The following is a 27055-nucleotide window of genomic DNA, read 5'->3' as shown; positions in this document are numbered from 1 at the left end:
CGTTGTATTCTTTATCACAAATTAGTTTCGCAACAAATTGTGGCACATTTTATTAGGGCTTTATGTTCAAAATTAGGATGAGCAAGTAAAAACTTAAAACTAAATATACCGTATTGCTTGTTCGTAATGTTCTGTAATTATTTATTTTTTTATTCATCATATCTGAGAACAATAACAAGACTACCTACATTGAATTTCAGAAGCGCATATTCTAATTAGAAATGATAATAGCAAATACTGACCATGCACCAATCAAAAAATATTCCTCAAATATATTGGACCTTATTTCATCTACAATTAAAAAACGATTGGTTGTATTGGGCGATATTAAAAAAGAAGAAATTCATAAAACTTTATATCTCTCCATTTTCCATTTATCAAGGAGTAGTCAATATTTAAAATATTTCTCAGTAATGATGAAAACAGAATATACGTAGTAATTTGAACCAGTTGAAACACAATCATATTGTCAGTATTGTATATGAATTATTAACGTGCAAAATAGTGTATAATTTATCACCGTTTATAGTTGTTGTTAAGTCCACGTTATAGTGACAGTGAAAAGAACAGCGTTGTCGATTCTCTGTCTTGTCACTGCCTTCTTTAGAAGATGATAGCTGATACCGGTCTATTCGATGTAATATTAACTGTTCATTCTTGTTAGAAATAATTGACCGAACGTAGTGAGGGCTATGTTTTAACTCGGATTTTTTTTTGTCTGTCTGTATATAACGTAATTACAGCCAAACGCATTGATAGAATTCTATGAGATTCGGCAGAAATATTCCTTTTTCAACTGCGCGTCGATGTATACACAAGGTTTTTTGAAATTTTGCATTTTAAGAATAATATGAAAGGGAAATGAAATTCTCCATACTCCGATATCACTATTAGACTATCATCAGCTCTGAAAATAGGAGTAGAATAATATAATTATTCATAATCAATCAGCTGACAAGTGATTACGCAGATGTCTGGAGAAGCCAATTTATTTCTGTATTTCTATTATTAATTTAGTCCAGGCAATAAAAATGCTCAAAAAATCTGGTGTGGCGCACTCACACAACTTTCCTTGCCGTTTTGAAAATTAATCACCTGACGCAAGTGTTCCCGCGCATCTCAAGTCTACTATTCAAAGATCTGCCAGCTGGTGACAGGACAATAACGCTGGAGACACACGAAGTCTGCTATCTCTTCATAGTGAATGATTTAATAAAATCAACAGTTGCCAACAGTTTGCATTATTGAATAAACACATTTTCTCGAATTTCGAGCTTATTTTCAATTTTAGGTGAAAATGTCACTGAACATTTTTAGTTGTAGAGATTTTTATGCTAAATCTTATCCACTTGAAATTTTATGTTTAAATTGTATCTGAAGCCTGATAATTGGCAATCTAAAATCACACTTTGCATTGATGGGGCGGAGCTCCTGAAATTTTTACAGATATGGGACTTGTGGCAGTTGATAGAACTTATCAATGACTATTCTACGTATAAATTTGATCAATATCGTTGGAGCCGTTTTCGAGAAAATCGCGAAAAACCCTGTTTTTGACAACTTTTTCGCCACTTTAGCCGCCATCTTGAATTGCATTTGATCGAAATTGTTCGTGTCGGATAGTTATAGTGTAAGGACCTTAAGTTCCAAATTCAAGTCATTACGTTAATTGGGAGATGAGATATCGTGTACACAGACGCACATACACTCATACACACACACACACACACACACACACACACACACACACACACACACACACACACACACACACACACACACACATGCCAATACCCAAAAACCACTTTTTTGGATTCAGGGGCCCTTGAAACGTATAGAAATTTAGAAATTGGGGTACGTTAATTTTTTTCGGAAAGCAATACTTTCCTCACCTATGGTAATGGGGCAAGGAAAGTAAAAAGGGTATAGAGGGAAAAGTTGGGAAGACAATTTTTTGCCCCACAGTTCTGTTAATGGTAGTAAGGCGGAAAACATATCAAATGTCCCCACCCCTACCCACTGTGCTAAGGGGGTGGGGGTGGTTTAAAGGTACCATTTCTTGGTTTCTCGCATAAAACTCAAAAACTATGTATCTTCAGGACTTGACTGTCATATAACAAATTAAAGCTTATATAATTTCCTACAATATTCAACTTTTTTTTATATCACCTCTAGTTTTCGAGATATCCGCTCTTGAAGGTGTGACATTTTTGAAAAAAACACGTTTGCCTTCAATTTTTTCCTATTTTTGCTCTTATAACTATTCAAAAATCGATGAAAAAAATCCATGTTGGTTATGAGCTTACAGAACTGTGGCATTGAATATTCTCCAACTCGTTGCATAATTTCACACTTTTACGTATTTCCCCACACCTTTTGCAGCAGCTTTAGTGTTGAGTGTGAAGTCTCCATTTCTGCAACAATATACCAATTGACAACGGAATTTGGATGGAATGTTTTGAAGAAAATTTTGACTCTGCAGCTTTGTTGAGACTAGTTAGGAGGAGAACATATCAAAAGTCCCCATTCCTAACTCATGTGCTAAGGGAATGAGGGTGGTTTATAAGTTGCATTTTTCAGCGTTTTGTTTCCATGCTCATATCTTGAGAACAATGCGTTTAACAGACATAACTGACTATTTAAAAATAAAGCTTGATAAATTCTCTACACTTCTTGTTCAGTAGAATTTCGTGATATTCCCAACAGTTACCGAGATATTCTCTCTTGAAGGTGTGTAGGCCTAATTGTTAAAATAACAGGTTTTCGTCCAATGTTTTGCTCTTTCAGGGCTTATAACTCTCCAACAATGCAACATAAAAACTGATGATTATCGTACGTTTGTAGAGAATTAAAAATGGTACCTTTAAATCATCACCACCCCCTTAGAACAGGGAGTAGGGGTGGGGAATTTTCATTCGTTCACCTCTCTAGGGTAGAATAGAACTGTGGGGTCAAAAATTGTCTTCCCAACTTTCCCCTCTATAACCTTTCCTTGACTAGACTATAGTTTCAATCAAAGACCTTAAAGAGGTATGCATATTTGACGTCTTTGGTTTCAATATTTTGTTTTGCACTCATGGTATTTGACAGAATCCAAAGTCAGGGCAGTGGACTGTAAATGATAGTTGTTATTAATACCTACAAAATAAATCTCTAGATTCTGTGCATAAAAAACTGATAGCTTGAAGTGCTGGGAGTATGCCAATAAAAGACAAAATGAGTAAACAAGTTGAGATTTAATATTAATAAAATAATAGGCAGATGGCCACATACAAAAACAAGTTAATGGAAATTAAATCGAATAAAGAACTTTAGATGAATTTTATTACAATATGGAATAAAACCGTTAGAAAGTAAACAATTACAAAATTTGAATGAATGTAAATTAATGATACTAATGACCATTGAAGACTGACAACAGTTGATAAGGTACTGTCAATGACACCTGAATTAAAAATAGAAAATTTTCAATGATACAATAATAAAGTTAATGTTGAGAAATTCAATGTTAATGATTTTAAAAAGAATAATAACAAATGACAATGAGATGTAGATAATGCTCTATATATTGAAATAGTTGAATGTCTTGATTGACACTAGTACAAATAACCTTAGAGTAATTGAATGTCTCGGTCGACATTAACACAAGTAAGTAAGTTCAGAAATGAAAATGCCTTGGTCGACATTAACATAAGTAAATTCCAAAATCAATGTCATACACATTGAAATAGGCGTCGGTGGCCTTAAGATAACGCTTGTAAGCCAAGGGTAGCTGTCAAATACAATGAAATAATTATTAATGTTGAGTACATTAATATAGGCGACATAGGCCTTCAATGAAAACACTTGTAAGCTAAGGGTAGCTGTCAAAATTGAATGTCTCGGTCGACATTAATACACTTGTAAGCCAAGGGTAGCTATCAAATACAATGAAATAATTAGCAATGTTGAGTACAATAATATAGGCGACATAGGCCTTCAATGAAAACACTTGTAAGCCAAGGGTAGCTGTCAAAATTGAATGTCTCGGTCGACATTAATACACTTGTAAGCCAAGGGTAGCTATCAAATACAATGAAACAATTATTATAACCTTGAAATATCGTAGAACAGTGCTCTCAATGAGACATACACTGTAGCATATTGAATTCATGTATCATATTATGTAGCATATTGAAAACACAATCTTGAATAATATGAAGTATGCCAAGAACCATGAACCATGCTAACTGAGAAGTATATGAACCATGCTAACTGTAACCGTGACTGTGACGTCACCGGACAGTGCAAATGGACAAAATAACGACAACGGAAACGGAACGAGTATCGAAGTGGACCCGTTCCAATAAATTCTTTGTCAGATTTTACAGTATTATTATGCGTGCCAATCAGTATCAATATTCTCACATTCGAAAAAACTAATTTAATAGGTGATTAAAAATAATCAAATGAACTAAATAATGCTGAATAATCTATAATATTTTTCATTGTAAAAAATTAATTTTCATCGGATGGAAAGATTATCACGGAGCTGGATGAATTATATCATATGAAATACAAATTCAAACGTGAACTATGTTTGTTAACATTTAAAACAGGTGACATCAGGTACTTGTGGATGAGAATACTGCGTGAGGTCTACAGTTCACAGAACTACTAGTAAATTATATTTTATTCGTCAAGAGATTATATTTTATTTCAGTGATTTCATAATTGAAATTGAATAGCCTATTCTAAATGTGGGAGATAAATAGTACCTACAAGGTATCCTTACTTCTTCTCCCCTGATCTGTGTTTTTTATAAAAAAAGAATTAATTAATTTTTTTCAATTAGTTATAATTCTACATTGTTAAAAAACGATCTGGCAACGTTTCGGAGCTGGAAATGGATAGCGCTACTTGCATTGTCGAATTAAAGACAAGGATAGCAACACAATGTTAATAAAATTCTGTCATTATAACGTAGACCTCACTAGAGAACCGGAATTTTGAATTTCAATAATATTAATATTAGATTATCATGTTTAGAAATATATAATAATTTAATAATCATATCTTGAATCATAGCTTATAGTAGTCAATAGTAGGTACTGTCCGTGAAACAGGAAGTTTGTGAGAGCCGTGGTTTTTAAAGGCGATTATAGGGGAAATAATTAGGAGAATGACAGCTCTCCTATCGATCATCAAGTGGTAGTAGGGTGTAGAGTAGGGGCTCAAAACCGATGAGCCAACACGTCCTGTTTTACTACTTAGTTCACAGTGAATGGCCGAGAACAACGGAAACAACTTTGGCCTTGGAGTGCGAGTGCGGCTCTAAACAGGTGATGAATGGAGACCTCTCAATAATTAATTACTGCATTATCAATTACAATAATTTGTACTATTGCTCGGAAAATACGTTAGAATTAATCACGCTTCTCATTTCCATTTTCATTAAGATCAATTTTGATTCGTGGAAGTGAAAGTTTTTAAACGCATCATTGGTTTTGTGAACAAGGTTTCAATCATGAACTTCGATCATTTATTCAGGCTACACATTTATTTAAAGAGGTAAAATAACGATCATGCAGTCACTTTATCACAACAGTGTAGGCGTATACCAATAATGGCATATATGTTTGAATATTTACGGTTTGAAAGTTTAACTCCAGATTTAACTGTATCAGCTATTCTCTAGCAATCGTGTTCATAATTAGTTCCAATACTGAATGCAATCAAAATTTGAATGACGGAAAAATCGTAGGTAATTTTACCTGGGAAACTAGAAGATTTCCAAGTCCTCCCTAATTTTTGTGGAGTAGGAACTACAACAGTTTAGCTTTTCATGAAGAAAGCTCAAAGAATTTACGAAAACAGAGAACTAAAGATTGTCTACAAACTATTAAAATGATTAGATCCTCAGAAACAAATTGAAAGAAGTTTTAATAATACTTGAAATCCAATAGTGCTAAAAACAAAAAAAAAACAATTATTTTCTTTCTCTTAACAAAGTTCCAATAGCAAGATTCTATATTGAATGAAATTTTGAGATACCGGGAACGGTATCTGGTAGGCCTGCTTCTTTTCAACTGTAGATTGTAGATAGCTGGATATCTAACAGAGAGAAAATCTCTTCTCCAATTACTCAATGAAGTAATATAATTGTTTTTCATTAAATTAGCATTATTATCAATTATTCAGCGATAACCTCTGTTTACTAAACTGATCTATTGTGTTGATGTACTATACTATGATACATTTTTTGCTATATAATATTATATTAGAAGTGATATGATGGCCAGAAAAGTTTTAAATATGCTACAGTGGTATTAAGAGTATTGAGAGTGCTTGGAAATAACGCCAAAGATACTTTATAGATTGAAGTTTTCCCAGCGTTTTTTGCGTTTTCCCGCTTTTTCGAGAACAAATGAACAGGAAACGTTTAGATATGTTGGAACAGTGGTGCTACAGCGGTTCAACTATGGTGAGGGCCAAGTTATAATGACAGTGTTTGATTAGCAATGGTATTGCTATCCTTGTCTATCATTTAACAAAGCAGATAGCGCTATCTCTTTCTCGCTTGGCTCTGTTGCCAAATCGTCTTTTGGTAGAAAACATTATTATTTGATTACAAAAAAGTAAGATACTACCAACAGCTTATAATATAAAACAATACAAGGTGCAAAATATAATACGCACCCGTATAGTGAGGTCCACGTTATAATGGCAGTGGAGAAAGATAGGAGAACAACGTTAACGATCCTCTGTCTTGTCAATGCCTTCTATAGACGGTAGCTGATACCGGTTTATTGATGTAATCTTAACTGTTCATTCTAGTTCAAAATAATCAATTATATTTTATTAAGCAAGAAATTATATTTTTCAATAATTTCATAATGAATTTCCATAATCAAGTTGAAATATTTTGTTAATTTATTATTAATTCTCTATTGTTAAAAGACGATCTGGCAACAGAGCAAAGCGAGGAAGAGATAGCGCTATCCGCTTTGTTGAATGATAGACAAGGATAGAAATACCATTGCTAATCAAACACTGTCATTATAACGTGGACCTCACTATGAAGTACAGAGAGATTGTATGTGATCCAGAACTCTACCAAAGGGTTTATCAGGGATGACTGAACTTGAAAATCTACTCGATAGACCTGCACAAGTTCTGTTTGAGTATAATGGCGTTGACTATTTTGAGGGTTCCTTTTCTATAGTTTTTCAATGCATTCTTCTAGATTTTTCAATTAGATTAGAACTGGTAAGAATGAAATGGATGATATTGTGAATTCTGTTCATATTTGTTTCGAAGAAGTAGACTTAAATACAACAATTCTTATGTCTTAATCTCTTTATGTTAATAGACATTTATTCGACTCTAAGCTACATAGTTGAATCAAATCAACTTTCTCGAGAACTGACGGATGGGAAATATTCATATTCGGTACAGAAGTTCAGCTAGTATCTTGACATTTTTTATGGAAAAAGCTTCAAAAATTCGCCATCGATAAGACGAAAATCGGCGTTTCCAGCGTTTTCCTGCGTGGTCTCAGTCAATAACGTAATCGAACCGAGCCTAAAAGTATGTATTTTTGACTATTTGACGGGAGGAAGAAAGCCCAAATGGAGAATGCAGGTCAGCGAAGCGAGCCTGCTGTCTTATCTCTGAATGATTCAGCCGAGGGTCAGCTAGACAGAATGCGAGTGAAGTGAGCCTGCCGGCTAATTGTAGATAAATTTCATGTATAGCAGATACAATTTGCGTTTTAATGATTTCTGCAGAATTTTGAGACATTTTTGCTTTGCTCATTGAATGGATTCAAACTCACTTAACAATAAAACCCTTCTTACATCATAAAAGCAAATTTTATTTTTTGGGAGAACATTTTCCTAGCCAATCTAACAATATATATTACTCTGTGTTAACCTGATGAAAGTATAATGAATACGTTAGAGTATATCAATTTAGGAACAGTCTCTGAATTAGATTCGCTGATGCAGTCATTCAGTTTAATTTCCATTCCAACTGTTACAAATATATTAAATAATCTTCTCTCCTACACTACCAATGCTAATGTTACAGGCTTATTGACTGATATCTCCTAGCAAACAGAAATATTGATCAATACCAATCATTGTTATTTCTCACCCCAAATTCCTTTCCACTAATTTGAATACCACTGTAAATGTTTGGAACAGCTATTACAAAATGACTCCAGTACTCAATGAAGCTTACCTTTATTACATATTTGATAGTAATAAAACCTCAACAGTTAAAAAAAATACTTCATGTATCTCATTATTTAGGTAGTTATCGCTTTCGCTAGTGATCAATTTTTGATAGGGATTTCAAATCACAGACATCGCTAAAAGATGAATATGGATGATTTATCATCAGCTTGTTGTGAGAAGGAGGAGGAAATTGTAGGAGACCCATGTTTGTTCAATTTGCTTGTGTTGCTCTGCACGAACAAGCCTGCTGTGCTAACTGGCTATAACGTGAGACTAGGCTGCTTGGTGGTTTACGTCGTTTCCACGATAGAGTACAATCCATCCAAGTGAACTGCTGTACTAATTATAAATTATAAGAGATTGATAACAGTGGATTTCAGAGAAATAATGGTCCCTTAGAATAGTTTTTAAAAATTAGCCTTTATTATATGACAAGCAGTGAATTAAAATTCTAAATAATTTTCATCACAACACCTGAAGAACTAATCTTAGAAAAGTTAGCTGCTAAGAATTGGCACGATATGAAAACTCTTTCAGACAAAAGTAGCAGTAAGATCAACGGCTGTCCAACACTTTTTGTTTATCTCCAGCTGTCTCAGTTTTGATTTATTACACAAGTTGGGTTGCGCAAAAAAATTTTCAAGTTTTTCTGAATAGTATGTCCAGAATCCTTTGATAATCAATTAATATCGGGGACCGAGCTTCGCTCTGGAGTACAAAAGCATAAACAATTTATTACGAAAGAAGAAATTATAATAACATTCATAACAATAATACAGAAATGTTCTATTTAATCACAGTAAATTGAGATTAATTCCCAGAGGAATGCAAAAATTTCCCTCACAAAGGCCAAGTTGCACAAAAGCCGATTAAATTTCAATCCCGATTAACTTCATGTGAACCAAATCAGCAGAGAAGACCATTTCAAAGATGGATCTACTGGAATTAATCAGGATTGAAAATAACCCGGCTTTTTTGCAACTGGCCCATAGAGAAAAAATAGCGTAAGTAGATATCCCATGGTATAGGGAATTTATGTCGCAACTTTTACTGTTATCTCAAGCCGATTAATGTCGATTATTGTCAATTTTTACTGTTTTGTTGGGGTGAGAGTGTATGAACGACACAATTTGAGAGACTACCAGCGTCACACAGCTGCATGGGAAAGAACTACGTGAACTATCGGCTTATGCTGTCGGTTCTCTATGCCGGCACTATACCTGATAAAATTTATTGAAACCCTTAATGCGGATTCCTCATATTTTTACCGCATTAATAATGATGTTAATTGCTTAATATCGGGGGCCGAGCTTCGCTCTGGAGTACAAAAGCATAAAAAATTCATTAAAGAAGAAATTATAATAACATTCATAGTTAATACAGAAATGCTCTATGTAATCACAGTAAATTGAGATTAATTCCCTGAGGAATGCAAAAATTTCCCTCACAAAGGCCCGGTTGCGCAAAAGCCGGTTAAATTTTAATCCTGATTAATTCCACGTGAACCAAATCAGAGAAGACCATTCCAAAAAGATGGACCTACTGGAATTAATCAGGATTTACAATAGCCCAGCTTTTTTGCAACCGGCACTAAGAGTACCTGATTGAATGATTACAAAAGCTCAACAGCTGAGTAATAATTTTGACACAGTTCCACACACATGAACTCGCTCACTCACTTCCATCACCATCAGACGACGAAATAATTATTATCAGCTGTTTTTCCATGGATACATAATAATTATCCTTTTAATGTCCTTCAGCGAGTTTTTCCAGGGATGAGACCTAGTGCAATCGAATATCTTTATATTGTCAACCTACTATGTTCTGAATTTCGTGAGGATCGTTAGAGCCGTTTCGAGATCCGGTGAAATACAAACATATAAACATCTAAAAACATCTAAACATCCAAACATATAAACAGAAGTTGCTCGTTTAATAGTATAGGATTCATTTCAATTATCCATGTAGCTGTAAAAGTTAAAATATTGGATACTGGTACTCATTTACATGACATACACATGCGAAGGAAGCATACCAAGTTAAACATTGATCTATAAAATATACGATAGAATCAATTAATCAACATCTATAGGATAGTAACTATGATGATTAGAATTAGATCCATTGATAAAATTAATAATTCCTAAAAAATGGGTAATAAATTTGGAAGAAATTGAATAAATGCACACCGGTAATGTCAAAGAGATGTTAAGAAGGAATATAAAAGATGAATGGAATAAGAAGAGAAAGAATACCGTACGGTAAGTTAATAACTTAATCGGTGGAGGTTTAATGAATCATGAATAAAATTAATCTAATGAATTATCAATTTCTACATCTATATAGATTTCAAAATCATTGTCTCTGATTAAGCTACATGGCTTATAACTCATATGAATCATATAGATGAAAACGATTATAGGCAAAGGATTATTTTCAGTGTCACTCCGACCTCTTCTATCCTAAACAAATCTTCACCCTATTCAGTTAACAAATCTCATCTTACCAATTTTCATCTTTAAAATGAACTTGAAATGACAGTCGATTGAATGAATAAATTAGTAGGAATTTTCAATAAAAAACCTTGAATATTCATCAAGTTACGGGTATATTACAAATATTACCGTACAATAACAATACGTGTAGCATAAGGAAACTACATTTTATTTCCGTTTTCCGTCATATCGTATTTTACCGCGAAAATTGTGCCCTGCATGTAATCTATAGTGAGGTCCACGTTATAATGGCAGTGTAGCAATGGTATTGCTATCCTTGTCTATCATTCAACAAAGCGGAAAGCGCTATCCCTTTTTCGTTTTGCTTTGTTGCCAGATCGTTTTTTAACAATGTAGAATTAATAATTAATTAAGAAATATTTCATCTTAATTATGTAAATTCATTATGAAATTACTGAAAAATATAATTTCTTGCTAAATAAAAATAATTTACTATTTTAAACGAGAATGAACTGTTAATATTACATCAGTAAACTGTATCAGCTACCAACTATAGAAGACAAGACTGAGGATCGACAACGCTGCTCTTCTATCTTTCTCCAATATTAATAGGACCTCACTACTAATAGGTACTGGAGAATAGTACAATAAATGAGTAAATAAAGATCAAACTGAAATGTAGGATGAAATTTCTGGTAAGATATGAACGAGCAGTTCATCACTACAGTGAGGTCCACGTTATAATGACAGTGTTTGATTAGCAATGGTATTGCTATCCTTGTCTATCATTTAACAAAGCAGATAGCGCTATCTCTTTCTCGCTTTGCTCTGTTGCCAGATCGTCTTTTAACAATGTATAATGAATAATTAACATAACATTTTTCATCTCAATTATGAAAATTCATTATGAAATAATTGAAAAATAAAATTTTTTGCTTAATAAAATATAATTGATTATTTTAAATAAGAATGAACATTTAATATTATACATCAATAAACCTGTATCAGCTACCGTCAATAGAAGGTATTGACAAGATCGGCAACGTTTTTCTCCTATCTTCCTCCACTCAATTGAGGCTCCACTGCCATTATAACGTGGACCTCACTATAGCAGGATCTACAGTTATTATTTTTCAATCACTGTATCTGTAATAAGTGAACAGTTATTATTGTTCAAAAGTAGCGGCTCTATCAACCAAATAATACCAACATACAGTATCAGAGAACAGGATCCCTTCCTTCGTGAGTTGCATGATTCAGGACAAACGTCATGGGGTCCCATGGTGTAATGGTTAGCACTCTGGACTCTGAATCCAGCGATCCGAGTTCAAATCTCGGTGGGACCTGTACTTTTTTGTCAACTCTAATCCCAATTACATAAACGCGTCGAGTAACGTGCGTGTATTGAATAACTTTCAGTAATAATAACAACTAGATTATGAGAATGATGTCAATTTAATTTCTAAATAAATTATATTTGCATTTATTTATTCCATTATAATCTTGAATAGCTTTCAGTAATATTAATACGGTAACTAGATTATGAAAATGATGTCAATTTAATTTTTAAATAGATTATATTTGCATTTATTTATTCCATTATAAGTCACCAATTATATCAACAATATTATCTTACAATATTTTTCTACACTACGGTATAGCCTACAGAGTAGTGAACGTTATGGAAACAGCATAATATTATTTTTTGAGGGTTGGTTACTCATGTAACACTTAGAACAGAAAATATTGATCTGTCAGTTCAGTGTGATTGTTTTTAATTCACATTCATTGCATTTTTGTATGACTTACCGTATAATAATTAGTATCTTTGAATGTGAATAACTTTGAAACGGCTTGAGATATCGATGTGCGATTTTCGCTATTAAATTCCATATCGAAATCATGCATCACAGGTACGTTTCCTTTAAAAAAAATAAAGTTATAGTTTGTGTAAAATGAGTTGAGACTTGGCCCTCCATCCGAAGAAATTACAGGGTTGCCAAATCGTGTGAAATTGCAAATTTCTCAAATTTCCAATTCAACGTCAGAATTGGATGTAGAATATCATCGCCGATATCCTAGTAGTACTAAAAAAGCTTCAGGGTTGAAGGATTGAAAGGAAATTTAACTTTTATGATAAAATTGGAAACATCTCGAAGACTTGTTTCTCTTTTGAATATCACTTCTCTCAGAATCATGGGGCGTCGTAATGCGCGTAATAATTTAATATCAAATTAACGGGGAGAATGTCTATTTCCTATTGGTGTCTGGATCATTTTCATCCGACCTATAGTTATTTTTTAATTGATAATTATGTTCGTCAATGTCGAGACATTTCGAGCAGAAAACATGAAATTTTCGACATGCTAGAAACGTTTTTGTCTCACAAGATAAGTAGGTGGTGAAAGCGAGAAAGTTTCTCAGAAATAATTTAAATTATTTTTCCAATTGTCAAACTTACTCGGAAGAGCGTATTTTGGTCTCTCAGGAGGGTCAAAGTCAAGGATAGCGGCTGAATGGTGTGCCACCATATGCTATCAATAGCTGGGATCAACAAAAAAAAAAATCTAGTGTGGCGCACTCACACAACTTTCCTTGCCGTTATGAAAATTGATCACCTGACGCTAGTGTTCCCGCGCATCACAAGTCTACTATTCAAAGATTTGATCCAGCTGGTGACAGGGCAATAACGCTGGGGACACACATGAGGTCTGCTATCTCTTCATAGTGAATGATTTAATAGAATCAACAATAATTTGCAATTGAATAATCACATTTTCTCGAATTTAAAGCTTATTTTCAATTTTAGGTAAAAATGTTACTGAACATTAATTGTAGAGATTTTCATGCTCAATCTACTCCACTTGATTTTTTTTGGTTCAATTGTATCTGAAGCCAGATAATTGGGAATCTATCTGCATTGCTGGGGCGGAGCTCCTGAAATTTTTACAGATATGGGATTTGTAGCAGTTGATAGAGCTTATCGATGACTATTTTAGGTATGAATTTGATCAAAATCGTTTGAGCCGTTTCCGAGAAAATCACGAAAAACCCTGTTTTTGACAACATTTTCGCCATTTTAGCCGCCATCTTTAATTGCATTTGATCGAAATTGTTCGTGTCGGTTCCTTATAGTGAAAGGACCTTAAGTTCCAAATTTCAAGTCATTCCGTCAATTGGGAGATGAGATATCGTGTACACGCACATACACACACACACACACACACACACACACACACACACACACACACACACACACACACACACACACTCATACAGACCAATACCCAAAAACCAGTTTTTTGGACTCAGGGGACCTTGAAACGTATAGAAATTTAGAAATTGGGGTACCTACCTTAATTTTTTTCGGAAAGCAATACTTTCCTTACCTATGGTAATAGGGCAAGGAAAGTAATACAGAACGATTGAGAAATTCAGCAACTGCAAGCCACATGATTATAAAAATAGTGAAAATGACAACCTCGCCTCGAATAATCCAAGCAGTGTTTCATTACAGCCATTCTAGAGGCAATCAGCTGCTTGGATTTGAAATAATTCAGTCAAATTTAATATCTTGTAAATTGCCAGCCTGCAGCATACGATTTGGTATACAATTAATGCATACCATGCAACCGCTCTCCTAACTTTAAAATTCCTTGGAGACCAAAATACGATTTTCCGACAATTGGAAAAATAATTTCAATTATTTCTGAGAAACTTTCTCGCTTTCACCACCTACTTATCTTGTGAGACAAAAACGTTTCTAGCATGTCGAAAATTTCATGTTTTCTGCTCGAAATGTCTCGACATTGACGTACATAATCATCAATTAACAAATAACTATAGGTCAGATAAAAATGATCCAGACACCAATAGGAAGGAGACATTCTCCCCGTTAATTTGATATTAAATTATTACGCGCATTACGACGCCCCATGATTCTGAGAGAAGTGATATTCAAAAGAGAAACAAATCTTCGAGATGTTTCCAATTTTAACATGAAATTACGTTTAATCCCTCAACCCTGTAGCTTTTCCAGTACTACTAGGATATTGGGGATGAAATTCTACATCCAATTCTGACGTTGAATTGGAAATTTGACAAAGTTGCAATTTCACACGATTTGGCAACCCTGTAATTTCTTCGGATGGAGGGCCAAGTCTCAACTTATTTTACACAAACTATAAGTTCAAAGTGGCGGATCTAAGATGGCGGACCAAAATTTTGAAGCGACAGAAAAGTTGTTTTTCAATCCCAATAGGTTCCCCAATAATGTAAACTTTAGTCAAAATACTATAAACGAAATATTAAACTGTTTCCATGATTTTCACCAACCCTGTTTAGAAAGATTAAGAGAATGTGTTTGATTGAAACATTAAAGTGTAGTAGGTATAGAATTTATTCATTTTAAACCTTTTTTAGATTTGTATTGATGTTCAATATTCTTGGATGCTCTTTGAATCAGCATCTATTTTAATTCATTTTATTCTTATTGCAATGTTTTCTTAGATGAATTATCTATCTTATCTGATACCTCATAACTTATTAACATTGCTTGAATGTTCCCTTAATCACTTTTACTCCTTAAAGTGCATAGGCCTATCAATAATAAATTTATTGAGAGCATAAAGCGCCACTTTAGTGCTTGCGAATGATAGGCCTAGTTATCGTGCGGGTGCGACACGTGTAGTGGAGCGCGATAATTTGGCAAGAGCAATACTGTAGAGAAGCTTTGCAGTCGAATTTCGTACAATATATTTTCTACAACTGCAGTATAATTCTCTTTCAATAGCCTACAAAAGAACAGTATATAAGTATCATTTACCTGCCTAAACCTTTAATTAAACACCACCATCATAGAGATGCTTATTATTTTTTACTTTCTTGTTGTTGTGAAACAATTTTTCAATGATTGAAAAGTGATATTAAATTCAATGATAAATGAATAGCCTAATATAGTAATAATAAATAATTTTCGCTGTCTACTTGGTAGACACTTTACTATATATAAAGATTTATTTTATATTCATGCAAAAAATGATAGTTTCTATTATAGCTTAGTTTTTAGTTCTCGTCTAATCATTATGCATTTCAACTTCAATCACTTCAGCAAAGAATCAACTTGAATAAATTCTTAAAAAACACAAAGATCCAAGTATTTGGATTTGAGAATCGTAGTTCTAGAGGGTATAAGATAAAAGCTAAAATTTATAAAGCATGAAATTGTGAAGAGGAGGTAGGTAGGCAGGCATTGGAATGGAATTGCCAAGTGGGCTATAGGCATGCAGCGATGCAAATACTAGACTACATCTTCAACTCTTTCATTGTAATTCTCGACGACTGCCATCAATTCACTGCTACTGCTGCTTGAAGCATTGCTACTTTGGTTGTTTTGTTTTTACAACGATTGCTCGTAAAGAACAAATTGTAGCGGAGCGGAGCACGCAGCCAGCACGGGGCTTGGGGCTTGGGGGGCACAGCAGACCGCGCCTTAGCACGGCTGGCACCAGGGCACCCCTTCCCCAAAGCCATCCCCCCTCCATCCCACTGCACCCTCTCAGTAGACGAAATTCGGCACTAGAGCTATGAAGAGCAGCCAACCCTTTTCATGAGTTTAGAATGTAGCTGTATATGCCGGAATGTTCTTCACAAGTCTGATTATGATCGACTTGAGATTTCATTACGATTACCTATTTTAATAGCTATATTCAAGCTATAATAATTATGTTACTGAACTATCAAATTCATAATGATACTAATTAAAAATTGTTCCCCACTGAACCTTCAACACGGATTTTACTTGATATTATACTCATCTCAGATATCATGATTATAACGGTATTATTATTAAAAACTATTCAAGATGTAATCTATATAATAAAGGAAAGAATCGGCTTTTAGAAGTACGGGATAAAGTATTCACGAATGAAGCATCATCACGTCTACTACTGGACTGATCAACTTGAAATTTTGCATACAGAGATTATTAATTTACCAAGGATGGTTATTAATAGGTCTATTTTTATTTCTTCAAGTTTTCAGAAGGTCATGTTTTCAGTTAGACCCTTTAGGAGCACGGGTCACCTTCTAGTTGTTACCTAATAGTTGTTTCTCAATTGAAACTCAGCAGATTTGATCTAATAGCTCTCTGAAATATTATTATAAAACTATGTATACGGTAATTAAAAATGTATGATTACTCACAAATCTATGATTGCAACAAGTCTATGAAATAAAAATGATAAGTCGAATGAAATAAAAACCACAGCTCGTAGAGGAATACTGAAGTGAACAAATGAAAACGTTATAACACTTATTATAATATAGAACTTTCATATAGTTGCTTCTAATTTATGTCGTTTTCAAAGTTCTTTATTTTTGTCTGTATAAATTAAAGATCATTCGAAATATTTAAATATTAAGTAGCAGTATCCCCTTTCAAAAAATATATAGTCATTGATCCAATAGCAGTTTTAGAGGATTGGAATGAATTTTTTCGTATTATTGTAAATTCTATTACTGTGCGAAGTGATCAAATATTTCAAGTATGGCTTCGGTATAATATTTGTTTGTATTAACTCTCAGATGCAAGAAAAATGGAAGATTTTGGTGACGGGAGTTGTAATAATGATATATTTTAGAATTGAAGATAATAATTAAATACCGTATTATTGCTTTAATATGCTTTAGGCCTACATATTAATAAAAAAGAGACAATTCATATAAAAAATATAAATTTTTAATAGGAGGAGCATGTCTATTATGTTGTTGAAAGCTCCAATAAGATGTTAGGCTTATTGATTAGAAATGTTAGACATTTCACAGATAATTATTTGGGCTTATCAAGATGCTGTACTACTCTCTAGTGAGAAGTCGATTAGAGTACTGTGCTGTGATTTGGAATCCATATCAGAATTATTTTATTAACTGTTTTGATCGCATACAGAATAAGTTCCTTGGATATTTTTTTTTATTTATAAAAACATTATATTTACTGTCCATATTATCAGTCCATGCGTGATCTCAGAAGTACTTCCAGATAATGTCATTGAGTGAAAGACGTGACTATTTATCACAAATTGTGCTCCATAAAATTATTAATATCCATATTGTAACATACATAAAAAATAACTCTAATCTAATAGATGTTCCTAATATTGTTCAATACAGAACATGTTTTTCTTTGTCCCATCAAACGGACCACGATTATGTTATTCACAGTAGAAAGATCTAGAAGAGTGCAACATTCAAATTGTTTCCTTCAAAGAATATTGCGCCTGAGCAATAGTTTTAATCCGATTCTTGACCCATTTAGTGATAATTTTCGCGAATTTAGTTCAAAATACAAGCAAGCTCATCAATTTTAACTGTCACATTATTTTGCAGACCTTTCAATATAGGCCTATTCTCCCTTTCATTTTTCCCCTTTCTTTTTTCTAATAAACTTTTCTCTCTTTTCTTAAAATTCAGTTTTGTTTTAATTTTTAATATTCAGTTCTTATTTCTAACTTTCTAATCTTGTTTTCAAACAACTTCTAACTTTCTAATGTTGTTTTCAAAGAACTTCTAACTTTCTAATGTTGTTTTCAAACAACTTCTTTCTGTTTTCTTAATCAAGTTTTGTTTTGATTCTTAATAATAGGTTTTTCTTTTAAAAACGTTTGTATGATACTTCTGATTCAAATGAGGTTTGTTTTGGCATTAAGCAGTGAATCTCTTTGAGTTTTATTATTATTTTCATGTACCCAATGTGTTCTCAATAAAAAATTCTGGTATGGAAAAACTTGTATAGAAATAATAAAAATGCATTGAATTATTTTGTTTTATGTTCTTACATTCATAAATAGTGTATATCATCACTATATGATAAATTTTATGTATTGTCTATGAATGGATAAATTAATAAAATGGAACTACAACCAACTTTCAAACAGATAAACATACAAAAAATAATTAACTTTGGAAGCATCTGCATACAAAAGCAAAGTGGATATTGCATTGAGAAACAATTTTTTTCACTACTGAATAACTCCTAACTTAATAATTAAGTATTACCGTATTCAATTTATATGATAGTGTAAACTTAATTATATAGATTATTGATTTATTTTAAGATTTCAAGTTCATTGAATAATGGTAACTACATCACTGTTTTAAACTGAGTGAATGAAGTTTGAAACAAAATAATATACTATAGCGGAATAGTGTGGTATTATTAGTCTATAGCGTATTAGCATGATTTTATTCATACCAGCCTATTTCTTACTGCCGTAAGGAGTATCGGAGGGTATGGTTTGCATGTACCATCAATGAATACCGGTACTCAGAGTTTTCTGTGAATAAGAATGACACGCAGTATATTCTGGTGAACTCGTAAATTTTATCTCATTCCCATTCCTAATCGGGAGCAAGCCTGAATACACAATTTATTGCTTGAAATACTGAAAGGATGAGGATGGGTCTATCTCTATAGTTCCAAATCTGGAAGGGTTTTCCTGACTTCTATAAATTCCTGTTTTTATGACCCTTCAAACATAGAATTTCTTTGAGAGAATTATTATTCCTCAACATGTAAACATGACTCTAATCAATCATTAACATTTTTTGTGAGTCCAAGTAACCACCCTATTAAGAAGAGAAATCCCTGTTCAACAAAAATGATTACAAACTTCATAAAATTATATGGTACAGCTCTCAACAACAATATTGAATAAAATGATATGTAATTTAAGCTATATAAATTATTTTTTTACTGAATATTACAAAAATAGCTCTCATTCCATAAATAACATTACGCATCATATTATTACTAATACTTACTACTTACTTACTTACTTACTGCGGTGGCCACTCGTACCCCAGTCGGTACTTATCCTTATCAACTAAGCCTATCCAAAAGTTTCGGTCACCCGCCTCCTCCTCTTCTAGGCCCATCCTCCTCATATCTTTCCGGACCTGGTCCCACCATCTAGTTTTTGGCCTTCCAGCTGGTCTCCTTCCTATAGGATTATTCCTCAGTACACTGTTTGTCAGAGCGCTTTCTTCTTTCCTCAGAATGTGTCCCGTCCACCGTAACCTTCTGCTTTCAATCTCATCCACCTATTTCTGGTTCATTGAATATTTGGCGTATTTCATAGTTGTGCTTGATTCTCCAAACTCCGTTCTCTAGTGTTGGGCCAAAAATTTTTCGAAGAATCTTGTTTTCAAAAACAATGGTCTTTTTTCTTCTTTTTTATTCGATATCCATGTTTTGAATAGTAGTACTGGTCTTATGATGGTTTTGTATAGTCTTAGTTTTGATGTATGTGAGAGGATTCTTGAGCTAAGCAGTTTATTGCATGCGTAAAAGCTCTTATTACTAATAAAATGCGGTAATTATTCAAGTATGTTATTTGATTTATTGCATGGTACCAGATGAGTATTATACGTTTTTTGAATCAATCACATTGTATTGATCTAGTTTTATTCTTAAATGCCTTTAATATAGTCAATTCATATTGCAGTTGTCCATACTACATTTTCATATCTAAAAACGTTTTAAATTTTGCTTGGCCCAATAAATTGGCAATGCAATATGAAGAATGAATGACTCGTCTCAGCCAGTGCAGCCACAAAGACCGCAAAATATTATTTTATATTTGTATCACTATATATTTGCAGCATAACTCTAGGCAAAAAATCTGCTTTAAGAAGAGTAAAATACGATAGACGTTTTCACAGTGTTGTCAAGGTAGGGAATTTTTTATTCAATTGATATTAATATTATGAATGTCTGTTATGAGGGTGGGTGGAGACATACTAAATACGGTGTACTACTGTACCGAATTGGGCAGGTGCAAATTTATCTCTTGCAAGGTTATATGAATGATCGAGTTTGATAGCTACCATATATATAATTTGAAAGGTCTACCTACTCAAAACAAAATCAAACATAAGAATAATAATCACGAAATTTTCTTGAACATTGGACCGTACCTATTTATTGAAAAAAACAACAAAAGAGCGCAGAGTTCACATGCGGAAATATGCCGTAAAAGATGTCGGTATACAGTACTGCAGCAGGTTTTACAAACAGGAAATGAATATAATATTATATTAAATGAATAAGGTTATTCAGTTAGACATCAACTTAAGGTACGTTTTTTTCATACACCATCACAGAAACTAATAATTTCTCAAGGTGCAATTCCTTAGCGACGACTCTAGCCGTGCGGATATTAAACTAGAACATTTTTGCTCTTAACATGTGATCTCATGTGAAACATTGCATAAATAAATAAAATAAAATAACTGATGTAGGAAACGATACAAATACTGATGCTGAATCCCGAGGCTAGAGTGTAGTCCCTAGGAATTGCACCTTATTTAGCGCGACTACGATTCTAGCCACACGTCTATATAGCCGCTGCAGTCACCACGGCTATAGCCGCTAGCGGCAGTAACCTACACCACAGAATTAATAATAGCACAGAATTAATTATAGGAGTTTTCTCTGCCTACACATACCAACTGATAATACAACAAAAATAAATAATGTATAAATGTGACCGTTACTGTCGCCGCTATCGGGCTATAGCCGCGACAACTCTGAGGCTATAATCGTAGAGACGCGTTAAACAAGGTGCAATTCCTAGCAAAATAAATATTTACGAATAGAAAGTTACTATCAGAATTACTGTGCCGAAATCAAGTTCAAACTTTCGCGGCATGGAAGTGATTTCTGTAACAAAAGAAAATTTCAAGGTCCCATGGTGTAATGGTTAGCACTCTGGACTTTGAATCCAGCGATCCGAGTTCAAATCTCGGTGGGACCTATATTTTTTTTATTGCTGAGAATTCATGTGGATCATTATAATATTATGGTTCATCATTCAAATAATGTGACTTACCGAAATAATACGTAATAATAATGTGGCCTACAAAATTCAAGATATATTATTGTATTGCTCACTACAGCTATAGGCCTAATCATGAAAAGCAGAGAAAACACCGTACCGGTTCCTATTTTTTCTCTGTGCTATAAATTTCTCCAATTTTTCAACTTTCTCTATTTTTAAACATTTTCATTCCACATATCTCTAAATTTTTGGTTTTTATCTACAGTTTCATGATTTTATCAATCTTTATTGTTCTCTATTATACTAATAATGAATGATTCATGGAAATAGTCCACATAGATTCATACAGTAAAAGAAGAACAGGCAAAAATAAATAAGTAGTTAGTAGCAGAGATTTTTAATTATGAATTCATCTACACTGGATCTGCTGAAAAATTCATGATTGTTAAAATTTCCTTACTCTCTACTCTCATTGAGAAAAGATATATGAAAACACAATCAGAATCTATTTTGTTCAAATACTATATCGGGGACCGAGCTTCGCTCTGGAGTACAAAAGCATAAAAAAATTATTACGAAAGAAGAAATTATAATAACATTCATACAGAAATGCTCTATCTAATCACAGTAGATTAATTCCCAGAGGAATGCAAAACTTTCCCTCACAAAGGTCCAGTTGCACAAAAGCCGGTTAAATTTTAATCCTGATTAACTTCACGTGAACCAAATCAGGGAAGACCATTTCAAAAAGATGGATCTACTGGAATTAATCAGGATTTACAATAGCCGGCTTTTTTGCAACCGGCAATAAGTACCTGATTGAATGATTACAAAAGTTCAACAGCTGAGTCATAATTTTGACACAGTTCCACACACATGAACTCGCTCACTCACTTCCATCACCAACAGGCGACGAAATAATTATTATCATCTGTTTTTCCAAGGATGAATAATAATTATCCTTTTAATGTCCTTCAGCGAGTTTTCTCAGGGATGAGACCTAAATCAATCGAATCTTCATTATAAACCTACTATGTCCTGAATTTTGTAAGAATCGTTAGAGCCGTTTTCGAGATCCGGTGAAATACAAACATATAAACATCTAAACATCCAAACCTCTAAATATATAAACAGAAGTTGCTCGTTTAATAGTATAGGATATATCTTATATTAATATAACACATTAGATTTTGACACATTTAAGTTTAAACTTGAACATCAGTATTTTTTCCATTTTTTCATCATCCCACTGACCACCCTTACTTACATAGGCCTTTTCATCAGATCCAGCTTAGATAGAATAGAATAGAAAAAACGTTTATTGAATAGATAAGCTACCTTAAGCGAACCTCAAAGAGGCTGCTTGACAAGGAACTATTATACAAAACATGTAAATTCAAATATAAATATACATATATCAGTGAACTTTATTTTTACTCAACAGTTAAATTTACTTATCAGTTTATTACACTGTTAAATTTATTTACAGAATTTACTTAACAGTTAAATTATCATGATATTAATTAATTAATTGCCGGCTCAGCTCTCAAAAATCTAAAAAGTGTTATAATATATAGTCAACCTAAACTTACAAAAAATAGAACAGAATGAATCACAACAATACAATACATTAATAATGAGTTACATTATGTTACGTCTAAAGTGTAGATTATTCAACCAAATCTTCAAATTTCTTTTCAACAGGCGCATATTAACAAACTCAGCACAATTATCGGGTAATACAGGCATCCTCTTATACCAACACTAGATAGCTTTTGTAATAAAATTTTATGATCTATAGTGTCGAAAGCTTTTGAAAAATCTATAAAAAGACAAATGTTATGTACATTATCCTTCAAGTTACCATATACATATAATTAGAAAAATTTGACAACAATTTATTTGTACCTAACCCTTTCATAAAACCATATTGAAAATCATTGATGATATTATGATTATGTAGGAATAAATTCATCCTCTCGGCAATATATTTTTCGAACATTTTTCAAAAAATTGCTAATATGGCAATTGGCCTAAAATTCTTAAAATTAGAGAATTCACTATTTTTATGGATGGGTTGGACAACAGAAACTTTCATAAGGTCAGGTATACTTTGAGATTTGATGATTTTATTTATAAGCAATTGTAAAAATGAAACCATGTCATCCTTCAAGAACAATATATCTTTTAACCTTATATTATCAAAACCAGGTGATTCATTTCTAACAATTTTTGCCAGTTTTCTACTCACAAATTGCGCTGATACTAAAGGTAAATAGAAACTACAATTGATAGAGAAATCTTCTACATCACCTAACGAAAACTTAAATCCGCAAGAATGAATAATATCTTGAACATGAAAATAGAAACTCTGAGCGAACTCATTTGCTATATCTTGTGTTTTTATATGAGACATAATACTTCCCTAATATTACGGTATATTTTCTATCGACTTACTCCTAACGGTTCCCAATAAGCTATCAACAAACCCCCATATTTTTCTCATATTACTCCTATGAATTCCTTATTTATAAAATTTCTGCTACCTATATTTTCACTCTCTACTCTATTTTTTACTGTTCCTTTTTGCAACTACAAACAGCTTTATCCACTTCACCTGATCTACTTTCAAGTTCATTTCTTCATTTGTGATTATTTAACGAGCGCACACTTCAAAAATACATTTTTCCATTTTATATTTCCAATAGTATGAGAATATACATATCTTTAACAATAATTAAACAAATAATTAATATAGAATATACGTAGTTCTCGTAGCATTATTCATATGAACTATGAATAGGTACATAGTGATTGGCTAATAAGTATTATTGGTGATATCATAGTTCAACCGTAATAGTCCTACTTATCCAATTATAAGTATAATTTTATCTATATTCTGTACAATTCATAATATGCATTGTATTGAATGAAATTACAAGTACGGAGAATGAGAACAATTTCAATTAATGTAGAACTGCACAGCAAGTAAGAAATTTCAAAGGGTCAAAGCTTCTTGGATATAGAAAGACAATACAAATTAGTTTTTGACTTGATATCGATTGCATGTAACTACCTAACTACGTGTACATTGAGTGCGTGAGTCACTAAAGTGCGTCGCGTCGAATGAATGAGTCTGCTTTTCATGTGGCTTGCCTTTTCCACCTCGTGTTTTTTTAATGACAAAGTGGGGATGACATGGGTCTAGCGTGCACACTCAGTGCAGAGGGTCCTATACCCTATCCACTGCTCATCCACTCTCCAAAACAAAATCGTAGGATTCTGGATGCGTTCGAACTTGTGTCGCCATGGTCGTGAGAAGGTGAGCTCAATAATAATTAAGTTTTGAATTAATTGGAGATTTTGGAGCCCGTATTAAAGTAATATTATTCAACTTGTTATAGGTAGGCCTACTGTTTACACTCGATCAACGCACATCAAACAATACAAACTTATTCTACTAGGACTTTCCTAAAAATCCTTGGAATGTCTTTAAATTGTCATCATTGTCATGAAATTTCCATTCACACTAGAAAATAACTATAAAGAGTTCATAACATGTGTAGAAAATAAATATTAAGAGGGTGGTTTGATTTCAAATTGTTATTGAAATATTAGTTATTTTTCAAAATAAATGACGAGACATCTGCCTTGGCAGTCACTCTGCATCTTTGGCGTTTTATGTCAATAGAGATATTTATTTATTCGATCGCAATATTTGTATAGGCTGGAATTAGTTAATCTATAACAAATTTAGTTAGTCTATATAATAGGTACAGTTAATGTATAAAGTAGCCGTTACTGTTTACAGTTACAGTAACTCTGTAAGTTATACCATAGAGAAACGATAGCATAACAATTACACTATTGTTTCTCTATGGTCGTACCAGCTTCTATTAACTAGAAGTGGGCCTATGTGTGAGACAAGCAGATCATGATAATCCTAAGTCGTATCATAGAGAAACGATAGCATAAGTAGATATCCCATGGTATAGGGCGTTTATGTCGCAACTTTTACTGTTATCCCAAGCAGATAGTTCACGTAGTTCTTTCCCATGCAGCTGTGTGACGCTGGTAGTCTCTCAAATTGTGCCGTTCCTACACTCTCACCCCAACAAAACAGTAAAAATTGACAATAATCGACAGTAATCGGCTTGAGATAACAGTAGAAGTTGCGACATAAATTCCCTATACAATGGGATATCTACTTACGCTATTGTTTCTCTATGGTCGTACCAGCTTCTATTAACTAGAAGTAGGCCTATGTGTGAGACAAGCAGATCATGATAATCCTAAGTCGTATCATAGAGAAACGATAGCATAAGTAGATATCCCATGGTATAGGGCGTTTATGACGCAACTTTTACTGTTATCCCAAGCAGATAGTTCACGTAGTTCTTTCCCATGCAGCTGTGTGACTCTGGTAGTCTCTCAAATTGTGCCATTCATACACTATCACCCCAACAAAACAGTAAAAATTGACAATAATCTACAGTAATAGGCTTGAGATAACAGTAAAAGTTGCGACATAAATTCCCTATACCATGGGATATCTACTTACGCTACCTATTGTTTCTCTATGGTTTTACTGTAAGAGAACAGTAACTGTAGTCTATGAAAAAGTTGTGTTTATAATAGCATAAAATATGTATACTATATATGAATACATATATAATACATATGTATACTATTTATGGTACTATCATATGATATCATAATCTTTGAAATGTCAACACTGAATTGTTTAAATGCCATTTGCACTTGATCCAATAATTTATTTTTAAAATATTCACTCACTGACACGCATGTTTTTTTATCCAATAATGTTCTTCAACTAATTTATATGCTGAATAAACCATCACTTTAATACTTTTCCATTGTACTATAGTCTACACTCTTACAGCAATACATTTGACATTGTTGTGAACTATTTGAGTTTAAATAACAATTCAGATTGAAATATTGAGATTCGACTTGTTTGACCATGTTGATTAATCTTTCTCGTTCATTGAATATCATTTCCGCTCCTATTGGAGGTTTCCAATGGACTAGGAGAATTTGAATAATATTATTGATGAGAAAAATTGAACTTGTTACAGCTGCCGCGAAGAGATGGAGGGGCTCCTCCTTCGGATGGTCCTTTGAGGAGGCCCTTTCCAAGGCCACCAGTCACCTCCAGAGGCAGAGATGTGAGTCTGAACACAAATATCGTTATTCTTTAAACTTATATAAATATCATCAGAGATGAAGATAATAATCACTGATAAATCGTCATTATTTCATTTCCTTCCAATTTTGTCTCTTTTATAATAATATGACGTTGATCAGGGGATATTAGTGAACTTACACTCCCATTTAAAGATCCATAGAATATTTTTCCACTTTAATCTCATAATAAAGATTTATTTTCGATTTTCAAAGTTATTTAGCTCTCTATTCAATTGATCATGCGTAGGCTACTCCACGATGTATCGTGTACCGTACTTCCCACAAACCCTCAACATACAACACCTGCAAACTAATACTAGCATCAATACAA

At 33.2% G+C, this 27055-nt stretch overlaps 1 protein-coding gene and 2 non-coding genes across 3 annotated transcripts in view; all 3 read left to right on the top strand.

Annotated features, from left to right (window-relative positions):
- Positions 1-27055, top strand: part of LOC111059311 (rootletin) — a 119215-nt gene that overhangs the window by 26288 nt on the left and 65872 nt on the right. The window contains 1 exon segment of the mRNA XM_039433782.1: positions 26616-26705. Within this exon segment, the coding sequence (XP_039289716.1) occupies positions 26616-26705 (90 nt within the window).
- Positions 11953-12024, top strand: Trnaq-cug. The gene has a single exon. It is a non-coding gene; the product is annotated as a tRNA-Gln (tRNA).
- Trnaq-uug lies at positions 21421-21492 on the top strand. The gene has a single exon. It is a non-coding gene; the product is annotated as a tRNA-Gln (tRNA).

This window comes from Nilaparvata lugens, chromosome 1 (assembly GCF_014356525.2).
Source record: "Nilaparvata lugens isolate BPH chromosome 1, ASM1435652v1, whole genome shotgun sequence".
Taxonomy (NCBI): domain Eukaryota; kingdom Metazoa; phylum Arthropoda; class Insecta; order Hemiptera; family Delphacidae; genus Nilaparvata; species Nilaparvata lugens.
This window is presented reverse-complemented; position numbering and strand designations above follow the sequence as displayed.